This window comes from Halichoeres trimaculatus, unplaced genomic scaffold (genome assembly GCF_033239565.1).
Source record: "Halichoeres trimaculatus isolate MK-OKI-2021-1 unplaced genomic scaffold, fHalTri1.1 fHalTri1_scaffold_15, whole genome shotgun sequence".
Classification (NCBI taxonomy): domain Eukaryota; kingdom Metazoa; phylum Chordata; class Actinopteri; order Labriformes; family Labridae; genus Halichoeres; species Halichoeres trimaculatus.
In genome coordinates, this window is record NW_027437193.1 from 35,063,002 (window position 1) to 35,086,921 (window position 23,920).

Consider the following 23,920-nt stretch of genomic DNA (forward strand, 5'->3'; position numbering starts at 1 on the left):
TTCTGAAAACATTTGTTCCCAGCTGGATTTGCCTGCACGGGCTATCACTGAGTCCGACTGCATTTTCCTCAGCGGAGTTTTGAGCCTGATAAAGAGGAGGAAAGTGCGGGGCAGGGGCAGAGCCAGGGAAAAGATGGAAGTTCTCTGTGCTCCTCTCTTTCCTCCACCCCTTCATTATCCCCAGGGAGACCTCCAGGAACATGGGTCGGGGGTTCAGGTGGTCGGGGGTACGGGGTGTCGGAGGTTCGGGGGATCGAGGATGAGATCGCAGGGAACAGCCAAGCAGGGCTGGTGGATTACCAGGGAGAGGCAGCAGGCATTGATTGTGATCTCCAAAGCTTTCACACACTCTCCTGTCATGCTTTGGAAACCACAGCTCATTGTTTTTCAGCTGCTCTTTTGGACTTTCGGTCTTTAAATGAACGAGCTCTCTACTCCGCATGCGCAGTACCGCGCATTCGCGTGTTCGCGCCTCAGGTTGTCAAAAAAGTCCAGCGGCGAGACTCGGGCGTTCACGCGGCGCGTGACAGGCCATTCGCGCAAGTAAATTCGCGTGTTCGCGTTTGGTGTGGCCGCGGCATAAGAATTAAAAACTATCAATCTGGGCCTGGGAAAACGTGACATTTTTCTTGTTCATTCATGAACATATTCATGTTAAACTGATCTAAAAGTGAATATGAATTTTCCGTGGTCGAGCGCCCTGTTGTTTACATTATTTTTCTTAATTTAGTTTCTCCCGTGCGTTCAGACCGGTTTATCCAGCTGTGACGCCGCCATCACTACAAGACTGACGTCATGTGACGCTCCGGAGGAGAGGACATCTCAATGCTCATAAAATGAACCTCCTCGTCTCCTCTCTCCTCTCTTCGTTTCCTCGCGTCTCTGGCATGAATCTCTGGTGGGCGGGTGCAAGTGGAGGAGGCGAGTGGAGGAGGCGAGTGGAGGAGGCGTGGATGGAACTTTGGAGCTTTGAGAAGCACCCAGAGAGAGGAGCAGGAGCACCAGCTGAGCAGCAGAGAGTAAAACGAGCGAATCACCAAAGAGAATTACGTTCCCACGTCTGAAAAGATTTAGTTTTCTGTTTATACTCGATGATTGCGATATAGCCGTTTTATACATCTCACATGCCAAAGCCCGCGATACATCGAGTATATTCGATATATCCCCCAGCCCTAACAGAGAACTGGTTGGTCAGTTTGTAAAATGGTGCGGTAACAATAATCTCATCTTGAATACCAACAAAACAAAAGAGATGATTGTTGACTTCAAGATGAACAAGAATACATATAGATGTGTTTCCATCCTGGGAGAGGAGGTGGAGGTGGTGGAGGAATACAAGTACCTTGGAGTTCAGCTGGACAATAGACTTGAGTGGAAATGCAACTCTAAGTACATCTACAAGAAAGGTCTGAGCAGACTCTACTTCTTAAGGAAGCTGAGATCTTTCAACGTCTGTACCAAAATGTTGCACATCTTCTATAAGTGTGTTGTTGAAAGTGCAATCAGCTTCGCAGCAATCTGCTGGGGCAGCAGCATCAGAACCAGACATGAAGAGAATCAACAAACTTATCAAGAAAGCTGCTTCTGTGCTTGGAGTAACTCTGGAGCCGCTGGAGCTGATCGTCCAAAAAAGAATAGTGCACAAGCTGATGAAGATAATGGAGGACTCTTCACACCCTCTCCACAACACGGTGATGAGACAGAAGAGTGTGTTCAGTGAGAGGCTTCTTCAGGTCCGATGTAAGACTGAGAGGTACAGAAGATCATTTCTGCCAGCAGCCATCAGCCTCATGAACAAAGTCCAGAATTAATCATTGTTATTATTATTGTTGTTATCGTTATTATTATTATTATTATTGTTGAACACTATCTGAACTACTACAATCCTGAATTTCCCTTTGGGATAAATAAAGCATTTTTCATTTCATTTTCATTTCATTAACTTCCACCGACTGTATGTTCCGACAAGCTGCTTGACTGAGAGACAGCTGGAGTCTCAGACCGAGGAGTTTCTGCTCTTCCCTCTCCATTGACGATTCCCTCTTCATTCATGTTGGGCTGTAAAACCTCAAACCTGTTGACTCCTGGTCTGGCTCTGCTCATTATGTCTATTTGTTGTTGTAGTCAAGATAAATACAAACTGATTTGAACACAGTTTGTTTTATTTTGAAGATCACTGGGTGTTTTTAGGTAGTTTCTGGTCACAACTTCCTATCCCTCTTGGACTTTTTTATGCTGAATATATGCATCACAGCTCTGCAGCTGTCAAAAAAGGATGGCTGCGTTGTACCTGTGACATGACGGATCAGCCATGCAGACGGACTGGAACAGAAAGGATTCAGAGTAAGTTGACGCGTTGACTTGAATGAAACCTATTTGTTCTGTTTGGCGTGACAGAACAGAAACGCACTGCAGACGGACCAGGTGTATTTTAGCAGTCATGACATTGACTGGCTGGTAGCCGTGTATTCTTGTAATAAAATCTCCATTTCTTCCTTTGAAAAAGTTTTTTCTTGATCTTCGCTCAGTCAACCTGTTACCTCTCGCCAGGTTCATGCTGTTTATAAATGATAGACATACTCAGTTTGAATTTGTTTGATGGCAAGAGGTTCCCCTGAATTATGACGTAATCTGCACCTGCTTCCCTTTCATGGTGTAATTAGTTAACTGGACGATTTTTTGCAGTCGTGCATGTGGCTGACCCTGCAGCCAAACTGGCCGTTCCATAACGGAACGTTAGGAGTAATGGTCCCGTTTGTCTAATGACTAAACGTGCATACAGGCCCTGGTTTATATTTTACAGATAATCTCTGTAATTTAAAAGTTCTGTATGCAATTAAAAAAAAAGCTGTGAAAATGTAGGGTCATTAACCATTAAAGTTTATGGTTTATACTAATGTTTTGACCATAGACCAGTCAACAGATGGACCTGGTCTCTGTGATGTCACCCATTTAATACTGAAGCAGAGTTCTGAAGCCTATTATTGATGTGTGTATCTTTGAAAGCTTACTTGCCCTCAATTTCAGTTGACTGAGCAACAGTCAAAGGCAGACCTTTAGCCTTCCTGCTAACAGCTGTGGTGTGCCTACATGTCAGTCAAAAAAGGTTCTCCCCATGTACAGAAGGAGCTGTTCAGACCAAAGCTGTTTCTGGAAGACTGTTTACAACCTGACAGAGTCTCAGTTTCTCTCAGGGCTGTGTGCTCACAGTGAACCACGTGCAGGAGGAACATAAAGACCAGTCCTGTTGTTGGCTGGTTAATGTTGCCATGGTGTTGGAGTCTGTGTCTTCGTTTGGCTCCTTGATCCTTGGTTCTGTGTCTGAGAGGGTATAGCTGTTGTGTAGTTGTTGTGTAGTTGTTGTGTTGAACCTGTGTCCTGCAGCAGTAGCAGTGTGTGTGAGTGCTGCTCTGGTTGTAAAGGGGTGTGTGTTCGTTACACTGCAGGCTGTGTTGTGCTGAGCTCTATGGGTTGTGACATGTTTTCAGATTGACGCCCTGTTTACATAAAGATGTGGAATACTTTCATGACACAAAAACACACACCTGATGATGACTAACCGTGCAGGCTGAGGTAAGACGTGCACCATGGGTTTTTAAAGAGATTTTACATAAAAAGTTCAGTGAGGATTGTTTGTCACCTGTTTTTAGCTAGTTTTATCAGAAAGCATCTTCACAGTCAGACTGATGGCTCTGTGCTTGTGATCAGGGTAGGGTTGGACAATTAATTGGATTTTAATCGTGATTTCAGTTTTGCCATCTGACAAGCATAAAAACAATATAATCAAAGAAAAACAATTAATATGCCACACAGTGTAGATGTATGCAAGTTCCTGCGCTACATAGCTCTCCTGTGTTCCATGTGCAGCCACAGCGAGTGTGTGTGACTTATGTGAATCAATAATACTGTATGTGCCACTTGCTGGTTCTTTAAAGTTGTGTTTAAATCAGTACTGAAGTTTTTGAATAAATGAATAATTGTGTTTATTAATTGTGATTTCAATATCACTTAAAATAATCGGGATTTTTATTTTTACCGTAATCGCCCAGCCCTAGCTCAGGGTCATCTTCGTTTGATACAAGGAGTGATTCATGATGACTTGGTTTGCTGATAATGATCTTTGATTCAAGTCTAGTTCTGTATTTTGGCTCTCAGTTACATGTTCATTTGTCATAGTGTTTAGTTGTTTTGTTCATTTATTGTTAAATGACTTATTTATTTTATGCCTGTAATAAATACATGTAGACTCACCTTTATTTCCCAGTTTTTGGCCAAGTTTTAAAACAAGGTTACTGTTTGTTTTTTTTAGATTTTCACGTCAGCTGGTAAAGTTTAGGAATGAGAAGTGAGATCTTGACTTATTCTTGAAGAAAAGAAACTTTTTGACTTTTTTTGTTATATTGTTTAACACTATAGCTGGACTAGCAAAAAGAAAAGAGACGTTAGAGCAGAGGAAAGCTAAACAGAAGAGTGATAGCGCTTAAGGCTAACACAAGAACAAATGTGTTTGTGCTGATGTTGACTCCAACCCACAGTCAGCAGTTATTCTGCAGTGGTCTGTTCAAACTTGAGAGTCTAGCTTGTTGTTACATTTCATATAATAGTTCTACGTAACTACAAATAAAAACATTACCAGGTCGCTTAAAGTCATGTGAAAAAGAAGATGACTTCTCCATTCATTTGCTTCCAAAACAAATGCTCGCTTTGTCAAAAGTCACGCCTTTATGACAGTGGTTGATGGGGCTTATGGGAAATGGTGTCTTTATCTCCGAAAAACATTACCCATAAGGCTACAGGTGTCACTGCAATAAACACCTAATGGATAGTCCTCACAGAATCCTTAAAGGCAGGTACACACTACAGGATAATAGGGCTGATTTTTTCCTGATCTCCCCCTTACCATCTAAGCCATCAAAGGCCCGAGTGTCTGATGTCTGCAAATGACATGGTGTGTGATTTTCCTGTGGTGTGGGGTGAATTGAGAGAGGTTTTGTCCAGTTGGAGCCGCTCAGAAGTCCTCATATTGAGAGATTGTGGATAAATACGTGTTTAATATTTGTGACTAAAAATCTTGTAGTGCATGGGGCATCTCCAAGCAGAGCAGGTACAGCACGTACACTCGTATTGTTGTTCATACAGCCCATAGCCCTGCCGTCTCCACAACTTTTCTATTCTTCTTTTTCTTTTTTTGTATGTTTTTAAATAAATTAAGAGGCTGAAAACAACCATCATTTTGTTTTCTTTTACTGCACAAGATTTGAAATGTTAAGCGTGAAGAAGCTGATACCCTGCTGAAGAATCTGTTAGTGTGTGGTTTGCTCCAGAGTGCAGACCACACACTGTAAGATGAGAAGAGAGAGATCTGTGATCTGTCTTTTGTTATCAACCAAGTGTGTGCTCTTTGAATGTGTGAAGGTTTGAGGAATCCCGTACTGTGTGCCAGCCTTAAAGAAATTATTGATTCACATGTGACACAGTGAGCACTCTTTGAGATTCAGGGATGATGGATCCCAGAAGCTATGCAGTTAAGTGGCAATAATAATAATAATAATAATAATAATAATAATAATAATAATTAGCTGTGGGCAGCTCTCCACCACACTGACACTTAAGAAGCCACATCAGGTCACATTTCTTTGGAGCTGCAGTCCACGCTCAGAGTTTGAGTCTGCTCAGCTCAGCCTATCTTCTGTATTCTCATAATTCATCCTGACATGTTTACATATTTCCCTCAGATGTTCAAATAAAGGTGTGTAACCTGAACACAACACAAGCGTGTACAGACCACACCTGCTGATTAAACCTGTAGCTGGTGTCAGACTGGATCTGTGGGACCTGCATACAGGTTCAAACAGGTCGACTGTGAGCAGGGGAGAAGCTGGACGAGGATGAGAAGGCCTGATGATGAAGGGGGAGGAGATGGTTTTAATAATAAAACACAATAAGTTAATATTTCCAGCCAACATGAGGCTGAAACAGAGCTCAGGTCAGATCTGTCAAGTCACAGCAACCAGGTGTATGATCTCTATCAATGAACCGGTAATCTGACAGAATCCATCTGAGGACACTTTCCTCAAGGACTGTAGTCCTTTAAATAACTAATGAGGTAAGTTCAAGATCAGACTAGTTAAGGTCAGATTAATGACCCTGTGGTTAAGCCCTGTTTCACTTTGCTGATCATATTTGTTCTACATAACTGTGGACAAAGTACCTAACTCCAGTACTCAAGTCAAAGTACTGATACTCGTGGTCAAATCATAACCCGACGAAAACAGGAGGAAGTTGCTCTGTCAAAGTTTTACTCAAGTTTATGTACTACTGATTGAAATGTTTATGTATTAAAAAGGACTTTTGAAAAACAGTCCTGGTCCCCAGACCAGGATGTGGCAGACTTTTGGGAGGACTGTTGCTAAAATGGCTGATTTTCTGGCAGTTATTATTATTATTTTTTAACTGCTGTGCATGTTGCAATGCTTTTAGATGTTTTTTTTGGCAATGGCATTGTAACAGTAAGCAAGTTGCAAAAGTAGTTGCCTTATTTTGAACAAAAATATACAATTCTTTCAAAAAAAAAAAAAGCAAAATGGGGCCAAGTTTACTGTTAAGATCATAACTGCAAACAAACTACCCTAAGGGTCACACTGGCCATCTCAACCATTCCATGCTCAAGCACGATTCTCCCCCCGCAGCGCTGTTCACCCACTGGGGAGTACATCCCGCAGTCACACTACTCCAATATGAACCATGTTTAGTGCACTCATGGCCACCATGTCATCATGAAATGTTTGTTGTCGGTTGAGATGGATACAACTTCAGAGACTTTTTGTCTTCTGTTAAGATGTTTTGGTCTGAGTCAGGTAGCAGTACACCAGCCCTCTGAGTACTTATCCATAGCTCTGTGTTTAACCTGTTTCAGATCTCAAAGGAAGTTCTGTACGGGAGTCACAGTCCAGTCCACAGTCGGTCTTCATCAAGGCACAGTACTCTGCACAGCCTGCAGGGCTCTATGTCCCCCCCTATGGTGCGCTCCATGCCCTCCTCCCCCTCCAGGAGAGTATACGGAGGGGGAAGTGCAGAAGGTGGGGCAGGGGATCTAGGAGGCACGTTACCACGTGAACGCCTGTCTGGGGCGGGGCCGACAAGGTCTCTGTGCACCAACAGCAGCAGCTCCATCTTGGAGAGGAGGGACGTCAAACCAGGTGAGACGGGCCCTCATTCCATCAGGATCCAGGACTGATTTATTCAAAGCATAACAGACTGTGTGTGTGTGTGTGTGTGTGTGTGTGTGTGTGTGTGTGTGTGTGTGTGTGTGTGTGTGTGTGTGTGTGTGTGTGTGTGTGTGTGTGTCTGTGGTCTGTGTGTCTGTGTGTGTGTCTGTGTGTCTGTGTGTGTGTGTGTCAGATGAAGATGCTGGCAGTACAAAGTCCATGGCTCTGGTCCTGCGGAGTGAAGGAGGTCCACATTACCCAGACTCATACTGCTCCTCGGTGCAGGAAGGGGGAGATCGTCTCAGCATGTCTTCCTCTCAGTGCAGTGCGCCCCCCTCCCTTGCCTCAGATCTGCTGGGAGACTCAGGGGGACCAGGGATCCAAGGGAGTCTAAAGCAATATCGGGCCACCATTAAACCCCTGATTGGGTACGGAGAGACTCTGGACCAGCAGACACGATCCATTCACAGGTAAACTCAGTCCAGAACTCCATGAAGTCCTGAGACCCAGTTTAATACAATATCCAGAAACACAACCTAGATCAAAAACCGGTCCAAACCAGTGCAGATCCACATAGACTCAGTCCAGCTAAGGGTTGCAAACTTCTAAGAATTTTTCAACTTTCCGTGGGAATTTTCAGAAATAAGGGGAATTTATATAAACTACATTAGCCTGGTCATATACATGTACAACTATGAAACATTTGGTTTGTTATAAGCAGACATGCATGCTAACATGTCTGATATTTTTAAATGACATTGTTAATTTCAGGAAGCTTCCCCAAACTGAGTCTGTCACTAAAGCTGCGTTTCCACCAAGCAGTACGGGTCGGTTCAGTACGGTTTGGGACTATTTGGGACAGTTAAGCTGCGTTTCCACCAAGCAGTCCAGGTCGGTTCGTCTCGGTACGGTGCGCTTTTAGCGGCGTTTCCACAGACTCATCCCGGGACGGATCCCTAAAAACCGAGACGAGCCGTCCCACTTTTTTGGGACCCTTTCGTATGGGTGCCAGACTGAACCGATCCGCTCTCGGGAGGTGGAACAACACACTGCAGATTGTAGATTGGTCAAAAGAATCGTCACTCACCCCGACAGCGGCTGCATTTCTCCTTGCGGCTCACAGACTTCTCTGAAACGAAGCTTGATTGCACTTTGTAACAGAGAGTTACATGAAAATCACAGAGAGGACGAAATGCTGCAGGTCTTCCATCTGTGCTCTTTGTTTACTGTGTCGCGTTTTCTTCTTTGTTGGATTTAATCGCGGGGTAAGCTGCTACGGCATCGCGCTATTGTTTACCAGCTGTGGCTTCCGGCATGCGGCTTACACGCCGCCCACCACGAGAGGGCACAGTTTGCTGTGGAAACGCAAATGGGATGAGACTTTACTGTCCCAAACTGTCCCAAACCGTACTGAACCGACCCGTACTGCTTGGTGGAAACGCAGCTTTACGTCTCATCTGTAACTGTAACTGTAAAAAGATGGGTTTTAAAAACCGGGACAGAGCATAACTGAAAACTATACAAAAAGAACTAAACTGCATGCTCAGGGATATGAGGAACAGACACAAAGAAATCATTGAACAAAACTGTCATACTATGAACACCAAGAAGCTGTGGGACACTATCAAAGCCATCACTAATATGACCCCAGCCGAAAAGAGTATAAGCACTCCCGACGACTAGCACAAATCAAATGAATTGAACAACTTTTTCATGAGATTTGAGACTCATGACTTTGCAGTGTGACAATATTTTAAAATCCATTTGTGTCAATTAGCAGGACACCAGAGTGCTTATTGACCCCCACAAGGTCCAGTTACTTTTTAGACACAGCTGTGCCAAAAAAGCCACAGGGCCGGATGGCATCTCTGCTTTTCTTCTGGTGTTCAATCAAATCTGTGCAGAGGAGCTGACTCCTGCTTTTTGTCCCATTGTTCAGAAATCTGTTGACCCGCACATTGTCCCCACCCTCTGGAAGAAAACATATATGACACCTGTACTGAAAAAGCCCCGCGAGGGAAAACAATGATTTCCATCCGGTCACCTTAACTTCCAACGTGATCAAATGTTTAGAGAGAATCCTGGTGTCATTGCTTAAGAAAGAGTTCATGCGCTGCTTGACCCTTTCCAGTTAGCTTATAAGCAGGGGCGTGGCACAGATGAAGCCATTAACTGCCTTACTCATCTTGTCACTAAATATCTGGAAGACCCCAAAGCTTATCTTCGTTTACCGTTTGTCAACTTCAGCTCAGCGTTTAATACGCTACAGCCACATCTGCTGACTGAGAAACTGAGGAACATGAATGTCAATCCTTTTATTTTGAAATGGTTCATGTCTTTTTTAACCAACCGTGTGCAGCAGGTTAAAAATTAACAATGTTTTTTAACCAACCGTGTGCAGCAGGTTAAAATTAACAATGTCCTCTCCGAGCCCAGACTCTCCAGTAATGGTGCCCCCCAGGGATGTGTCAGCTCCCCTGTACTCTTTACATTATACACAAACGACTGCATTAAGGTCCACCCCGATAATTACATCATTAAATCCTCAGATGACACTGCCATCCTCAGTTTGCTGCACAAAGATAAAAGTCCAGCAGCTTACTTTTCTGAGGTCTGTCATTTTGTTCAGTGGTGTGACTCTAACTATTTAATGCTAAATGTGAAGAAAACTGAAGAGATGGTGCTTAATCATAAAGCTGTGGATGATTTGAGGCTGGTGGTCATCCACAATGAACCTATCACTCAGGTCAGTTCCTATAAATATCTGGGAGTTTATATTGATGATGCTTTCAGCTGGAGGGTCCACGAGGAGAGTCTTTGCCCCAGACTGCAGCAGAGATTGTACTTTCTGCGCAGACTAAGAGCTTTTGGTGTTGAGCAGAAGGTCATGCTGTTGTTTTACCATGCTGTTCTGGAGAGTATTATAAGGTACAGAGTCACAGCCTGGTACGGTAACTTGTCCGTACAGCTGAAGACACAGTTAAACAGTCTAGTACAACAAGCAATGAAAATCATGAATGTTAAAAATCACGCTTCTCTTCAGACTATCTTTGAACAATCCATTATGACGCAAGCAGAAAAATTTTGTCTGACCAAACCCATGTTCTCCACACAGAGCACCACCTGCTCCCTTCAAGGAGGAGATTCAGAGTCCCCCAGGGCTGCACAGGCTTAACTGCTTTAAACACTATTTTATCCCAACACCTATTAAGATCCTGAACAAACAGATGTAGTTTTAATTTCTCTTAGCTCCTTGGCCTCCATACTGGTTTAATGTATTTCTTTAAATTATTGGTACTGTGCAATAGGTATGTTCTAGAAGTGATTGTGAAATGTTGTGAATGTGGTGTTTGTGTTATGTGATTGTGCTGCTCTTTTATGACTGCAGAACCAACTGGGAGCCCATGACAAATTTCCCCACAGGGACAATTAAGTCTATGAAATTAAATGAAAAAATGAAATGAAATAATAGACCCATAAATGTTTGCTATGAGCTAACTTAAATTGAAATACACCTAATACAATTTACATAATGACACTAATCAGTTTTCCAGCTAATTGGAAAGCTTAGCCTGGCAAGAGGAAATGGTGGTCTGTGTGTGTTGTACAGAAGAGTAGCACTCGAGAACTTCTAAGTTAGCAAACAGTCTTCTGTCAGTATATTGGTCAGAGAGAGCGAAAATAACTCCAGGGGCTTTATTAAACCCCTCTCTACAAGCCACGTCTTCAGGGTCCGAAACTCCAGCATCTACATTCTCTGGAAGAGCTCCTGCCAACCTTCAGTGATAGCTGCTGTGTTAGTTTATTTGGCAGGAGCCCGCTGAGTCTGGCAACCCTGCCCTAGTAACCCTAGTAATGTTTGGGACTCAACCATCGTAAGTCCCGCCCACTGAGTGTGATAGGAGAGAGTGACAGATAAAATAATTTTATGATGCACTGCTGGAGCAGGAACCATGAAATAATCCAATAAATAGTAAAATGAAAGATACAATGTTTGTTACAAAGAATAAATGAACATTCTGAATAGTTATTTTAACATTTATATATTTCAGTGATGGTTTATCTATTTACGACCAATTGTAAATAATTTTTGATACATTTATCTAATTATTTTATTATTTAATAATTAAATAATTATTGAATAATCATTTATTTATTTTGTATTTGATAATTTATTTCTTATACTAAATAATTAATTATACATTTTTATTTACCTATTTATTTATATATTTGATTTTGGCATTTTGTAGTTCTCTATAAAGATCCTTTTTGAAAACCCCATTCCAGTTGATGACAAGAAAAAACAAAAAGAAAAAAGACAGTTTCCTTCATCCCCGAGCCAAAATATCCTTGGAAACTTTCAGGATAATTTTAGGAAAATTTTCACCCCCCTTCCCCCCCTCCCCTTCGTAGCTCAATCCAGATGCACCAGATGCACCCTGGCCTAATTCAGATCAACATGAAGCCAGTCGAAATCCACAGGATCCCAGTCCAGGTTAAAATAAATCCAGTTGAGAGCAGCTCTTGCCTGATTCAGATAAAAACAAACGTAGTCCAGACGCATACTCACCCATTCCAGGACCTCTTGTACTGAGACTGGATCATGATCATCCCTTGATGTCCCTCAGTCAAGTTTTACAAAGAGTAACTCATTAAAGATCAAAGAAAAAGGATCCAGAGCCCATCACAGGCTCCTGCTGACGAGATGGTGTGTTACACTGCAAACATGCTAAATAATAAGCATAAACAAAAACTGACCGATCCATACGTTTCTCCACCAACTAGACAGAAGAGCAGGAAGTACGGGGAGAGCCAGCTTCCTCCTCTGGGAACAAAAGTCCTGCCCCCCTCCCCTCAGAGAGCCAGTGAGGTCAGACTGTCCGAGGGACAGATCATCGGGGGCGTGGGCCTGGTGTCAGCAGACAGAATGTCTTCGATGCGCCGGTCTCTGCAGCGGGGAAGCAATGGGACCATTGAGATGGTCAACAGGAGTAGAGGAAACAGTTCTTCCTCTTCCACCTCCTCAGTTTTTGCGGACAGCCCTCTGGGAACACCTGAAAGACCGTTTCAAGGTCCTCTGACTCCCAATACGGTCCAAAGGTGAGCCTACACCAAGAATCACCCTCCTCCTTTATAAACCAAGTAGCTGATGTCTTGGTCACTGTGATGGTCACTGTGATGGTCGCTGTCATGGTCACTGTGATTGTCAGCGTCATGGTCACTGTAATGGTCATTGTGATGATCACTGTGATAGTCACTGTCATAGTCACTGTGATGGACGCTGGGATAGTCACTGTGATGGTCGATGTGATTGTTGCTGTGATGGTCGATGTGATTGTTGCTGTGATGGTCGATGTGATTGTTGCTGTGATGGTCATTGTGATGGTCACTGTACTGTCCTGTGTTTCAGTGAGAGGATGAAGGCCATGGAGGAGCAGATAGCCAGTCTGGCAGGGCTGGTTCATCATGCTTTGTCGATGGGTGCAGATATTCCCGGAGTGAAAGAAGTATTCAGGTATGAAACCCCAGCCTTCGACATTCACCACTGGCTCTTTTTAACACCTGTGACACCTGCTTTTACATATGTTTGTTGCAACTGTATGTATGCTGTGATGTAGGAGGGGAACGGATAGTGTGTGTGTTTTTGGAAGGAGCTCAGCTCGATGTGAGCCTTACACAGCTTGTTGTTATTGTCATGGATGTAGATAAGCTTCAGGTGACCAAGGTCTGAGATCTGGATGGTATGTCCAGAGATGTGTAGTTACTTAACTGAATGCTGTTCTGAGACATGTCTAAAAGGCAGAGGACGTGTTGCAGATGAACTGTAGTGTAACCATGATGGAGTGACCCCCTGTTTGAGGAGGGAGGAGTGTGTGGTGAGGTGTTACTCGAGCAGTAAACCTCAAGCTGAGGGGTTTTGTTGGTGGGCTCAGATAGTAGTAGGGTGGCCATAGGTCTGTTTTTAGGGTGGACAGTACAGTTTTTGAATGTCCTGCCAGCACCTGGTGCAGCCTGGATCCAGACACTTATTTGTCCTCCTTTTTGGAGATGCACCTGATGTAACGTAGGTCTAAAAATATGATGGCTGAAAGCACTAAGCTATGATCTGATTGCCCAAACTATTGGTTGAAAATGCAAACAAATGCCCATGTGCGAGTGCTTTACTACATGCCACCACATTATTTCAAAGCACGCCAAAAGACAGACCTCATTTAATCTGGAAAGGTCAAAAGAACACGTATTTATTGCTAAAAGCAGCTAAGATTAGTTGCATGCATGCAGCATTCTTTGTCAGAGTGATGTGGACACCAGTACAAGAGGAAAGGCATGCTATCACCAACAAACATAAGAGCAACAGACGAGCCGCAGCTTAGTGATTTTTTTCTCCTCCACCCCTGATGACCCTGGTGGTTCTGCAGTTTCCTGAGGAGCTTCAGAGGGTGAATTTTGGGGAGGCCAACTTGAAGAACCAAGGACTGTTAATATACAGGTGGACTGCAGTACACTAACACATAGAAAGCACAAAGGAAGTCCCCAAGAGACTGAATCAGAAATACTTTAGAGTGAGCAATTTGTTTATAAGTGTGAAAGTTGTGTTATCTGTTTTATTTTATTTTTTTTTATTATTATTTAGTAAGTTATTTATTAAGAACTAAATGTGTGTTTGTTTGCTTTTTTTGCATTTATTTATTTGTTTATTGAATTGTATTTAAACCTCATTTACACATTTCAATAGTTTAAATGTTCTCCTTTGTGAAACTGCACTTTATAAGACAGGTTTATATTAAAAATATCTACTGTACTGGGGAATACACAAGTAAGATATACTCCCTTAAATGCTAAAAAGTGTCCTCCTGTTTGGTGCTGTGGAAACGGCCACCCTACATAGGAGTCATGAAAGTGGATGTAGAATTGGAAGGAGACTCTATCTAATGTGTTTTACTGAGCAGGAGATTTAATTTAGAGGTTCTGAAACGCAGGAAGGATTAAAAGATGGACGAAGTTGGGGCAAATGTAGTTGTTGTTCTCTTTTTCATAATCTTTACTTAACCAGGCTGGTCCAATTAGGACTAAAAGCATCTTTTCCAAGTGCATGAAACCAGTAATACAGACTTAGAGACACAAATCATCTTGGACTAGAACAGCACAGTAGAGCAGTCTCAGAAGAATTTACAAATATTCTTCCATTTGAAAATATTAAATCCCTGTTTCTACCAAGCGGTTCAGTTCGGTTCACCTCAGTACAGCAGGCATTTTGTGGCGTTTCCTTTGACTAAAACTGGGACGGATCCCCAAATAATCGAGAGGAGCCGTCACACTTTTTTTGATTTATTAGTGGGGTACACTGCGTCTCGCTGCATTGCTGTCCCGCTATTAGGTAACTGATGTGGTTATCAGCATCTTGCATACACGCTGCCTACCATGAAGGGCACGGTTGGCTGTGGAAACACAAACAAGGTCAGGTTTTTCCGAACTAACCCTTACCACTTGGTGGAAACAGGCTGATGTTAATAAACAAAATATGATTTATGGGTTGCAAAGTTGCACAGATCCTTTTTTTGTGACAGTCATACACAGGATGAAAGAGTTAGTCATCCAGATCCTCACCTGGAGTCATGCGGACAATCTCCTGGTTTTTGTGGAATAGCTTTTAACATTCTCTGGATGCAGGCTGTGTGTAAAGCCTGAGGCACGGTCTGTCTCTTTACAAAGCATCATGGGCTATCAGTGAGAAGAGGAAGGGCTTTGAAAACATGGACTTTTCAGATGACTGAGGACGTGGTTAGGTCTGGAGCAGGACCATGCCTGAACAGGTGTGAACCTGAGTTAACATTTTAACTTCATTTAGCTCAAGGTTGGAGACAACTGTGTGTAAGCCAGGAACACATTTCTCCCCAGTAGAGCCATGACACTGGAAGTATGATGTGGCAGCATTAACTTAAGGTGTAAACTCTACAAACTGATGTCTGTGATCTAACTCTGTGTGTGTGTGTGTGTGTGTGTGTGTGTGTGTGTGTGTGTGTGTGTGTCTCCTCAGTGACCCCAGTGGGCGTAAAATCCTGAACAACAGACATGGTGAGCCTCCTCTGGTCTTCCTTGCGATGAAGCTTCTTTCTGTGATGGTGATGTCAGAGTTATCACCTGTCTTTTAACTCCAGGTGTGTCACCTGAGCATCAAACCCCAGCTGCACTGACTGACAGCTTCAAAGCCCCGCCCCTGGCCCTCCAGGCCCCCCCCTTTGACAGCAAGCTGCAGCAGAGTTTCATGTCAGCAAAGAGAAACGCGTGTGAGCTACGAATGCAGCTCAACCAGCTCCGACATCAACAGGTTCTGTTCTCTTCCTCCCTTTAGCTGAATACTTTCCAGATTTTCTCTAAGGTTAAAGTGTGATTGTGTGTTATATTTAGCTTTATAAATCAGTCGTCAAAAGGTCAAAAAAGAAAATGTTTTTCTAACTATCACAGTCTTTCTGTGTCCGTTAGGAAAACTGACCTTTTCTCAGTGCTGCTATTGTGTGGCGTTTACATTCATGTTATTGCTTTTGCAAACCTTCTGACACATCCTGGCCCCTGTAAATTTCTCCTTTGAGAACCTGTTGAAGCCGACAGACATTTTTATGAGGTGTGATGTGCTGGTTGTGTTGTGTTGCAGCTGGTGAACCAGCAGAGCGTGCGCTCCATGCTGCACACAGCGGGCCAGGAGCTGCTGCTGCTCATGTGCGATCGTGTAAGTCAGTGTGAGGAGGCGGTGTTCAGACAGAGAGCAGAGATGGAAGAGGAGAGGATGCTATACCTGAGGACAGAGGAGGCTGTCCTCACTCAGCTGGGGTGAGACCTTTTTAACGGTTGTCTCTTCACAGAGCTGCAGCAGCAGCACATCTTTCACCAACCCTACACTTTCTAAAATATTCTCATTTTCTGTAAGGTTAAGAATGTTCACTGCACTTTGGGGAGGAATGACTTCTTAAGCAAGTTTTTAGCTACCAGAGGGACTCTGTAGCGCCTCCCTGAGCTCAGACACTCAAACTGAAGAAGAGAGGATGATGATTATCTACTAAGATGCTCTGAACTTTCTTTCTGGTCCTGTCAGTAAGGAGCTCAGACAGAGGTCTTTGTGTTTTTTTCCTCTGCTATGATATTATCTCAGAAAGTGTTTTTCTTCTGTTGCTCAAGCAAGTGTACCAAGCTGGAAGATGGAAGGTTCAGATACACTCAGTAACACTTGGGGTTCAGAATTTGTTGACAGACACAATTGTCAACAAACACAAACTCACAGACTTAAGTCTGAGTTTTTTTGAGGAGCTCAGCAGTAATGTGTTTAAGGTTTCTATCATTTCAACAGGTCGTCCATGGAGTGAAACTGGGTCTGTTTCGTGATCGTGTTTCATGGAAATAAATTACTCGTTTCTTTCTTGAACATTAATTTCTCGCCAGCTGGTGAGCCACCACATTTCTGGGATCTCTGTGTGGGATCAGCAAACAGCTCCAACCAGGGAATCACTTATATCTAACAGACTAACAGACTAACAGAGCCATATCATCTGCATACAAAAACGGAGTAAACCTATCACCACTGATCAGAACTTCATCAGTAAAAAGAGAAACTGACACTGGGGGAACAACTAACCTTATATCTGCTGTACAGATAGGTAGACTTAAAAAAAAAAGATAAAAACAGATAAATGAATACATAAGAGAAAAACACATTAAAACCAACTAAAGGCAAATAAGATGAGATAAAGGAACTGAGTCTTGCTGAGGTTAGAAGCTAAGGAATAAAATGGGTTTTAAGCTGACTGTAAAAGAAAGAAATAATAATGGAAACACCAACATTTTAAAAAAACTCTCAAATTTGGATATCACTTTTGACGCTCTAGTGAGGTGGTCTTGTTGTAACGAAACGCCATCACAACAAAAATGACTCTGCTGTTAAATGACAGTAAAATACTGAACTGTGTGAAACTGAACTGTAAATGACAACATTTCTACTGCCTTTATTTTTTTTAGTCAACTTTACTGATGCTATTTCAGTCTCAGCGTGTGATTTCTGAGGTCATTATGTGGAGTAAATGACTCGACTTCAGTAGGCTGACCCTAATCCATCTTTTCCTCCCTCGGCTCTTAAACATGTCAGCGGATTAAGAAAATGAGCTAAAACTCTGAATCCCTCACAAACTGTCGGTGAAACTTTTTCCTCAAACTCAAATAGCCTCACATTCACAGAGACAGGATGTCAGCTGTGCTTTAGAGCTAAACTTTTCTTCAGATAGGCCACGGTTTCTGAAATGGTGATTTAGCCTTTTCAAAATCCACACACTCACTCTGACATCACGCCCTGATGATGTCACAGCGGCTGAAGTCAGATTATCATTGGCGTGTGATGTGTGTGTGTGTGTGTGTGTGTGTGTGTGTGTGTGTGTGCGTGTGTGTGTGTGTGTGTGCAGAGGAGATGTGAAGAAACATATTGTTAGAAATAGAGCCAGGAGAGGAGGAGAGAGCAGATTAAATGTGACATCAGAGCTCATCCTCGCATTAGCATGCTACACTTGTGATGCTAATGCAAGGGTGACTTTTATCACACAGAGTGACAGGAGAGGGACCCAATTATCACTGCGCACACACACACAGACACACACAGACACAGACACATAGACACAGACACATAGACACAGACACACACACACACACACACACACACACACACACACACACACACACACACACACACACACACACACACACACACACACACACGCACATACACATACACACACACAGGAGTGGACCACTTGTATGGAGGAGGTGGGGAGAAAGGCCCTAACCCCTCTGTAGAGGGGCAGCACTGAGTCATTGGTTTAGAAGGTTGATGAAGTGGACGCCTTCACAGACCAGATCAAGTTCACATGAAGATGTCCAGGATGATATTTTGACCTATTTGGATTGTGCAGTACACATGGAGGAAAGCAGGCGTATCAACTGTGGCTACGTTTGCATGCAGTCAATATAGTATATAACTTTATTTGTCATTGGCAACAAGTACAATGAAATTTGTATTTATTTTTATTATTTATTGTATGTATTTATTTGGTTTAAGGTCAATACTCTGGTTTCTGAAACATTCAGAATAATCTGTTTACATGTGTGAGCAGACAGGGTTATTCCTGTTATGGCCTGTAGGAGCCTATCAGCTTTTCATAAACAGTTCTTACTGCTGCTCAGGTGAGCTACATGATGACATGCAGGTTGTGTAGGAGGTGTCAAAGTGCTGTGCCAATCCCAGTTACACCAATTTTGAGTCCTTGCAGACTGCACTCAGACACTTTCCTGGTGATCTTAATGAAGTCCGTAAGGGCTCAGGGTTTGGGGGGACACTGAGATTTAGCTGTGGTGTTCCTGATCTCTGTGTGACTGTGTCAGTGGATGGTGAGCTCTCTGCTGCCCTCTAGTGTCCTCAGACAGCACTCATCCTATCCTTCTGCCTCTGCTGCCTCTGAACACTGTCCCCTCTCAGTGAGCTGGAGGTGTATGTGGACCACCTACAGAGAAGCTCCGCCTCCAGCCCCGGCCAGCTGTCAATCACTCTGAGGGATGTGGAGGACGCAGCGGTCAACCTGCGAAGGGTTGGAGAGGCTCTGGCTGTCCTCAAAGGTCAAAGATGGTCGTACATGTGCTTTGTTTTAGCCAAGTTGGATGGGATCCTACTCACAGGTTTCACTGTGTCTGTTCACCTGTCCAGGTGAGTTTCCAGAGCTGCAGCAGAAGCTCCGCTGCGTGCTGCGTTTGGAGGTGGAAGCCGTGCGTTTCCTTAAGGAAGAGCCCCTTAAGATGGACACCATGTTGAGGAGGGTCCGGGGTCTGACCGAGGCCCTCAGCTCTCTGCGCAGGTACGTCATTCTTTACCACCAGTCCTCTCTTTTTCACAGTTTCACACCAGACTGGCCCCTCCCATCACACACTCTTTTCTACAGGTGTGTGTCAGAGTCAACCGCCCCCGTCAAACCAGAGGAAGTCTCTCTGAGGGACGTGGATCAGGGACCACCAAAAATCTCCCCCAAACCTCAACCTCGCTCGTCTGTTAGGCCCCCACTGCAAGCTCCTCCCCCTTCTGAGGTCAGCCTGGACGGCGCTGCCTCCCCCATCCTGGTCCGCAGGATGAAGAGCACAGCAGCTGCAGAAGTCCAACCCCACCCTGGCCCCCCCCTTACCCCCACCCACAGAAGAGACTCCCCCACTGTGGCCAAGGTAAGAGCTCTGTGATTGGCTCCTCAGCAGACATGGGTAAACATGCTTCGTAATGATCAGTGATAGACAGGTGTGTTTGACAGGTGAGCCCCCGCAGCAGAGAAGGAAGTCCTGCCCTGCAGAGGAGATCTGGACCAGGACCTGGATTGGACAGCAGCACTGAGCAGTCCCATTTAGAACTTACACACAGTCAAACTGAGGTCAGTCTGATGCAAGCGTCCTCAGGAAAGTTTGATCCACTTATGTGAAGTTTGCAGGTAGAAGAGACCTTACTGATAAAAAACCTCTGAAAAAACTGTTTGAAAGTCTGAGGGTGAAGCAGTGGCGAGCACTCAAAGACACAGGAAGTGATCTTTATCCCAGACAGGCAAACTCCAATCTGACCTTAACATGCCATGCATGATGGGGCTAGGGTCTGAACACACTTTTTGTGTAAAGTCACACTGCAAAGTGATGCTGCTGCTGTAAGAGCTTTGTCTCCAAGAATGTGAATCATATCAGCATTCTTTCAAAGCTGCTGTGAGGAGGTTCTGTTTCATTTGGGCTGCATCACCACCTTCTGGCCCGGGGTCTCACACACACTGTCACTAACACCACGTGTTTTTGTTTTGGAACAAATTTCCTTTTTCAAGGCAGATCAGGAAGCCAAGGTGTAGTAATTTAAAAGAACATGTAATATTGGTGATGATAATCTTATCTTGAAGTGTGGATTAGGATCAGGCATATATCCAGGAGGGAAACTTTTTCAAGATCACTTTGAAAGTCCTCACAGGAACTTCAAAGTCAACTGCTGAGTTTTGGTCTTCATGTATGGGGAAACCTGTAAGGTTTTGTCTTTGGCCGTGTTAGAGAGATAAATCCATGTTTTACCTGGGAAAAGAATGTATGTCATGTTAGCAATAAGCATAAAAACAGACTTTAAAATCAGTGCTCCTACAATGCTGGGGGGCGTTTTCCCCCTCGAAATGCCCTGTCCCAAATATGACACAAGTGTGATGCATCACGTCTCTGACTGTATGTAAAGATTATACCTTTCCTAAATGTTCCAAATTGACTTCTGGCTGTACAAAACAGAAAGAGTGTATTAGATTAAACCAGCTGGAGAAACGAAGCACAGTGTGTACTAAGAAAGTTAATGAAAAAAACAAACAATTCTCTATGAATCGGACTTTGATAAGTAGGTACACACATAGTAAAATGTGTTGGTACCCAAATGAGTAATAGATGAGTCAACTAGTGGTTTTTCCAGTGTTTCTCTCAGGTTCACAGCCTAAAGGGCAGCAGGGGCCACTGTGGTCATCTTCTCTAAATGTCTCTGAAAGCGCTGAAAACTGATTACACGTGGTGTTTGTTTTCAGCTTTAGACCATGAGAGAGCTTTTCTGTGTGAACACAAACACACAAAGTAACAACTGCAACAGTTGAATCATTTTACCCCGCGATCAGATCAAAGCAAACCAGCCACAGGTGTGAACACCCTTTACAACCAACAAAGGGGCCGTTTACACGACAATGGTTTTAGGGTGAAACGCAAAAGTATTGTTGCGTTTCAGCCTCTTGTTTACAGGGAAACAGCATTGTAGCCGACCCAAAACGTAAAATTTTGAAAACGGATCTAGAGTGGATTTTTTCTGAAACATAAAATGACACAAAATGAGTATCTGTTGCTCCACTTCTGCTGTTAGCATTCACCAATACACCAGATGATCTGCCCAACTCTACTTCAGAGGAGATCTACCAAAAGCTGCTTCTGGAACAGAAAGTTTTATCACCACCTACAGGCCTGGCATGCTTACTACAGCGTTTTCAGGCCCTCATTGTTTCTGTGTGAACACAGATTTTTTTTCACTGCGTTTTGGGGTTTTGGGGTAAAACATTGTCGTGTAAATGAGGCTGTAGATCAGATATGTGTGGGCCATCTCTCAACAACTTCTTCCTCCTCCTCAGACTGCACACAGACAGCCCCCAGAGGGAAGTCAGAGCAAAGAAACCACCACCACAAACCAGTCCAGTTCCAAAAGTCGGACCAGCTCAGATTTTCAAGATCCCACCAAGGAGAGGACCCCTGGACAGAAACCAGAGTCTGAGCAGGACACGGCTGTGGACAGGGCTGAGGACACAGGTGAGGCCCTGGCTGTTACAGGGGGACCAGATAAGCCCTTTGAAAAGAGGACATGGTTCACTGTTTGAAAGTAAGACAAGCGTGTGAGCTGGAGAGTGTCTAACTGTCTCACAAACCCTCAGCGTGATGGTGCAGTGGATAATATTTGATGTATAAAGCAGAAGATTCAGGACTGTCCCTGACTACAGGTCCACAAGAGACTGTTCAGAGACCACAGGCGTGTTTGCAGAAAGAGCTGATCCAGGTGGTAAATGGCAAAGGGACTTAAGCTTATAAAGCACTTTTCTAGTTTTGGACTTCTCAAAGTTGCTTTACACCACAGGTCTCACAGCCATTCGTATCCACATTCACTCACTGATGGTTCATAGTTTCTATGTCAGTTATCCATCACATTAATACCCTGTCACACACTACTGACGCAGCAATGGGAGCAACTTGGGGTTGAGTGCCCAAGGACACATTGCCATGTGTCGCCCAGAGCTGAGCTTGAACCTGCAACCTCCTGATCACTGGTGCACTATCCAACTGCACCACCGGCGCCCCAGGTGCTGTTTTCAGTCCGGGTTCACCTGAGGCCTGGTTTATGTCTTCACATCAGTTGTAGTGGGATGTAAATGATTTCTGTGTCAGTTTTAGCTGTGTTCCCAAATTGTTATCAGCACACAATGCTATATGGACATCCTGGCTACAACTGTTACATCTCAAACATTTGGAGAGGTTTGATGAGCTGAGCACTAAACTTATCCCAACACTAAGACCGCACAGAAGGAGATACGAACTAAAAACTCATTATCACCAGCTAACATCATGCTTTATCGGAAATCACTGCTCAGACAACTATGATTCTGCTTTTCCTCAGTGGCAGTATGCTTCAGTCAGCAGTATAGTTTCATGTTAAAACACACTGAAAGTCTGTCTGTCTGTCTGTCTGTTTTGCAGCTTCAGAGCAGCAGCGGGAAGTCACAGCTGACCGACAGTGGGGCAACACAGACTCTTGTTCAGACTCTTGTTCAGACTTGTTTTAGTTTTTCTCAGTCACTTTGGTACATTTCTGGAATTATCCTCACCATTTGTGAAACACTGAGTGCATGTCTCAAAACAGTTTGTAAAAATAGCAAAACACCATAGATTACCTGCAGGAACAAGTCTCTTTCTCAAACTTCTGAGTTCATCTCTCAAAGTAAATCTCTGTCTCAGTCAACATGTGAGTGCATCAAAATGCACATGCAGCCAAATGGGGGTTAAGGTCAATAAAACCAGAATATGAGCATATTCCGTGTTTTAAAAAGAGTTATTGGTCTTAACATGCTGTGCACAACCAGGCTATTGCTTATATTCTGAATATGAAAGGGATAATGACTGCATGTTAACTTGTTTTTAGTTCCGACAGCCTCACAGCCCCCTTCAGCTACCTCCTCAGCTCCTCAGTCAGCCCCTCTGAGTTTGGAGTGCAGCCGTCGACCTCAAGTGGAAAAGCCTCGTCGCTCCAGTCTGGAGAAGGAGCTGAAACAGAGTCCAGACAGAGCAGGCAGATCACCTCCTCCACCTCCTCCTCCACGAAGGTCAGTTTTTCTGAACGGCCCTATTGGCCCCCATATGAAATCACTGAAGACTCACCTGTTAAACATGATTGTTTATTGATTCTGCTTCAGGTTTCACTCAGCCGGCTCAGGGGTGAGCACAGTAAGGTCAGGAGAGGAAGAGCTCACCAGGAGAGAGCCACTGGGAGCTCAGGTAACTGGACCACTGGTTGATGTGACAATCTGACACAGAGAGAAGCAAACAGAAACAATAATCACACATTGCGTTGTGATACCAGAGGATAGGTGCAAGTGTGCCTGTGGCTGTGTCCATAACAGAAGAATAATCATATACATTCAGGCCATATCATAGACTAAAAAAAAAAAAATGGACGCAATCTCACTTGGCTCCAAGTGAGGTGTCCACAAAAACTGCTCCCCCTGGTGGCTTGCTGCAGAATAGGTCAAAACTCTGTTTCCCCAGTTATTCCAGATGAGCTGTGGTCAAACTTCAAAAAGTTAATACACCAGGTAGAAATGTTTCTCACACCGAATGCTGTGGTGACATGAAGGTATTACTGATCTGTTTTTTATTGTTATGTGTCTCAGGATAAGGACATAAAAGACAAGGAGCTATCTGCCCCCCCTCATTCCAAACCTCCCCGACAGCCCCCGGAGGTCAAACCCAAACCCCTCCTGTCTGCTCATGCTGTAGCATCTCCTGCTGCAGCCTCCTCACACAGGGATGAAAAAGAAGAGGAGGAGGGAGACACCCAGGTCCCAAAGGAGCTGCAGGTATGATGACCTGTCCTATCTCAGAACACTGTG

At 43.9% G+C, this 23,920-nt stretch overlaps 1 protein-coding gene across 1 annotated transcript in view; it reads left to right on the forward strand.

Annotated features, from left to right (window-relative positions):
* The window catches only part of LOC141804012 (sickle tail protein-like), a 97,325-nt gene that overhangs the window by 63,333 nt on the left and 10,072 nt on the right, over positions 1–23,920 (forward strand). The window contains exons 6-20 of the mRNA XM_074688204.1: positions 6,917–7,199; positions 7,402–7,678; positions 11,994–12,308; positions 12,619–12,723; positions 15,247–15,284; positions 15,368–15,537; positions 15,862–16,037; positions 18,721–18,857; positions 18,946–19,093; positions 19,178–19,451; positions 19,535–19,651; positions 21,398–21,572; positions 22,954–23,134; positions 23,225–23,306; positions 23,702–23,887. Of these exons, the coding sequence (XP_074544305.1) occupies positions 6,917–7,199; positions 7,402–7,678; positions 11,994–12,308; positions 12,619–12,723; positions 15,247–15,284; positions 15,368–15,537; positions 15,862–16,037; positions 18,721–18,857; positions 18,946–19,093; positions 19,178–19,451; positions 19,535–19,651; positions 21,398–21,572; positions 22,954–23,134; positions 23,225–23,306; positions 23,702–23,887 (2,664 nt within the window). The remainder of the gene's footprint in view (positions 1–6,916; positions 7,200–7,401; positions 7,679–11,993; positions 12,309–12,618; positions 12,724–15,246; positions 15,285–15,367; positions 15,538–15,861; positions 16,038–18,720; positions 18,858–18,945; positions 19,094–19,177; positions 19,452–19,534; positions 19,652–21,397; positions 21,573–22,953; positions 23,135–23,224; positions 23,307–23,701; positions 23,888–23,920) is intronic.